We start from the raw sequence: 3,020 nt of genomic DNA, 5'->3' as shown, positions 1-3,020 counted from the left end.
GCAGAATGAGAATCGTTCATGCAGCAGTTTTCAAAGAGCTTTTCACCAGAATGAACAAAATGACTGACGAACCGTCTCTCTCTCTCCCTCTGTCTGTCTGTCTGTCTCTTCTGCAGCCTGTCTGTCTGCTCAGTCTGCAGACTGTCCTCTGGTCCAGTCGACAGAAGACGACTTCGACTGGGAGCAGGGCGACACCAGAGAGAGACCGGCCAGCAACCCCTGGATCCCTGCAGGTACCTGTCTGTCTGCCTGTCAACCTGTCTGTCTACCTGTCAACCTGTCTGTCTGTCTGTCTGTCTGTGTGCCTTCACGCTTGATTTGAAAGGTTAAGTGTCAGAATTAGTTGTTTGTCTGTTGCTAACTAGCTCATATCTGATATATGGGATTGTACATTTTAAATTAGCATATGGCTAACATTAGCATCGTTTGATATACTAGATTGTACATGTTATTTTTCACATTTTCCACATCCGTCCTGTTGACTTGGACATTAGCGACACCAAACACCTGGGCGCAGGTGGAACGCTGTCACCATCATGTGATGTCGCTTCCTGCTTTATCCACGCTGATTCTACTCAGTTCCACTGGGAGTTCCTCAAGGACCCGTCCCGGGGCCCCTGTGGTTTATGGGAACAGATTTTATATTTCCCTCTGAGTGGAGGAGAAAGCAGCCAGTATGAGGATCAGGAGGTGTTACTGTGTGTGTGTGTGTGTGTGTGTGTGTGTGTGCGTGTGTGTGTGTGTGTGTGTGTGTGTGTGTGTGTGTGTGTGTTTTATCTACTATTGACCTGCCACTATTGCTACAGTGAGTTATGGACGAATAGGGAGAGTTCACAATGGACCCGGAGAGATAAGTGTATGTGACTTTGTGTCTGTGTGTGTGTGTGTCTGTGTGTGTGTGTGTGTGTGTGTGTGTGTGTGCACGCGCTGCGTGTGCATGGAAGGCGGGAGCTGCCGTTTGTCACATGCTCACGGACGTTAAGCTGCTGACGAATGAGAATGCAGCGCTCTTAAATCACCCAGCCAATCACGTGAGACACAAGCTGGCCGAGGACACATACATGCACACACACACACACACACACACACACACATGCACACGCACACACACACACACACACACACACACACACACACACACAGAGGCAGACAAAGGGAGGTGGTTACTTTCCCATTTCAGCTGATTTATGAACGAGAGAAGAAGAACAGAGCGGAGAGGAGCGGACGAGTGCGGAAGTTAAATAGTTCTTCAAGCCGTCACCTCCTCTTGGTAAAGGAGGTAAATTACCTCCTTTACCAAGAGGAGGTGCAGGTGTGTGTGTGTGTGTGTGTGTTGCCCGTTGGGAGCGAAGCTGTTTGCTCTCTGATTGCCTGGATTGGCTGCAATTAGTCACACCTCACACACACACACACACACACACACACACACACACACACACACACACACTCTGGTTCAATATCCTTGCGGCTGATATGTAGAAGGCGAGCAGGGTGAGGCAGGGCAGTAAATCTAACACACCCTCCAGTGGAGAGAGAGACAGATGGAGGAGGTTTTCTGTAACTGCAGGACTCCAATTCCAATTTAAGATTTGTGGGCAGCTGCTGATACTATATCTGTGTGTGTGTGTGTGTGTGTGTGTGTGTGTGTGTGTGTGTGTGTGTGTGTGTGTGTGTGTGTGTGTTGGTTAAAGTCGTGTTCAGGACTGGTGGACTATATTTCTGTCCATTACTAGCAATCATGTGACTGGAGCTCAAGCAGCCTCACACCCTGATCCACTTTTAGACCAACACACACACACACACACACACACACACACACACACACACACTGGCTATCAGCACAGTCTGTAGTAGTATGCCAGGGCAGTGGTTTTCAAAAGGGGGTCCGGGGACCACCAGGGGGTCCTCAGCAAGATGAGGAACAGTGAAAATGCTGGTTGAAAGGCGTCTGAACTGGCATCCCAGTTTTTCTTTTTCTCTTAGTTATTGCTGTAGTTTGTAAAGCACTTTATGTTATATTTCATTCATACATTCATTTTCTGCTGTGTAACTGGGACGGGGTTACAGTGGCAGCAGCTGAGGAAGTCGGCCCAGACGATCCTTTCCACATCCACCAGCTCCTCCGGGGCCTCAAGGCCTTCCCAGGCCAGCCGGGATACATAATCCCCCCGGCGTGTCCAGGGTCTGCCCTGAAAGTCCTTCTCTGTGCTTCCCCTAGTTCCTCCCATACCCAAGTTTTTGCTTCCATGAGCCCCGTCGCTGCAGCCCTATTGACCTGATATTTACCTCTCTGCCAAGTCCTGAGTCCTCTGTGCTGGCCAAGCCTGGAGGGCCTCCTTATGAGGGCCTCCTTATGAGGGCCTCCTTATGAGGGCCTCCCTATGAGGGCCTCCCTATGAGGGCCTCCTTATGAGGGCCTCCCTATGAGGGCCTCCTTATGAGGGCCTCCTTATGAGGGCCTCCCTATGAGGGCCTCCTTATGAGGGCCTCCTTATGAGGGCCTCCCTATGAGGGCCTCCTCATGAGGGCCTCCTCATGATGCCTCCATCACTGAAGGTGGTGTTGGGCGGCCCCCCTGTCAGACATGGTGACTGTGTGAGTGCAGCTTCAGCAGTGGAGGTCTGAACAGGGTCCGTTCAGACTCCATGTCCCCGGCCTCCCTCAGGATCAGGGAGAAACTCCTCCGGAGGCGTGAGCCGACCGCCTCCCGGACAGAGTTCTCCACCGCACGTTCCCGGTTCGCCCTCCCCGCACGCTCGGGTTGACCGGGTCCGTCCGGCAGCCTCGGCGCCGTCTGATCGGCTCCGCCCCGTCTGATCGGCTCCGCCCCTCTCTTCACCCGAGTCTCCACAACATGCAGCTGTAGATCTGATTAAACAACCGCAAAGCTGATCATGGACCAGCGGCCTCAGGAGATCTGCTGTGAGGAGCACGGAGGAGCCTCCTCATGCCTGAACATGGTTTGTCCAGGACTCGCACAGTGAGTCCAACAGCACAGCACTGCTCAGGTGCAGATCAGA

General features: G+C 52.4%; 1 protein-coding gene across 1 annotated transcript in view; it reads left to right on the top strand.

Annotated features, from left to right (window-relative positions):
* The window catches only part of ptprma (protein tyrosine phosphatase receptor type Ma), a 94,152-nt gene that overhangs the window by 35,970 nt on the left and 55,162 nt on the right, over positions 1 to 3,020 (top strand). Inside the window, exon 2 of the mRNA XM_030079880.1 lies at positions 117 to 233. Within this exon, the coding sequence (XP_029935740.1) occupies positions 117 to 233 (117 nt within the window). The remainder of the gene's footprint in view (positions 1 to 116; positions 234 to 3,020) is intronic.

This window comes from Myripristis murdjan, chromosome 20 (assembly GCF_902150065.1).
Source record: "Myripristis murdjan chromosome 20, fMyrMur1.1, whole genome shotgun sequence".
In the NCBI taxonomy this organism is placed as follows: domain Eukaryota; kingdom Metazoa; phylum Chordata; class Actinopteri; order Holocentriformes; family Holocentridae; genus Myripristis; species Myripristis murdjan.
This window is presented reverse-complemented; position numbering and strand designations above follow the sequence as displayed.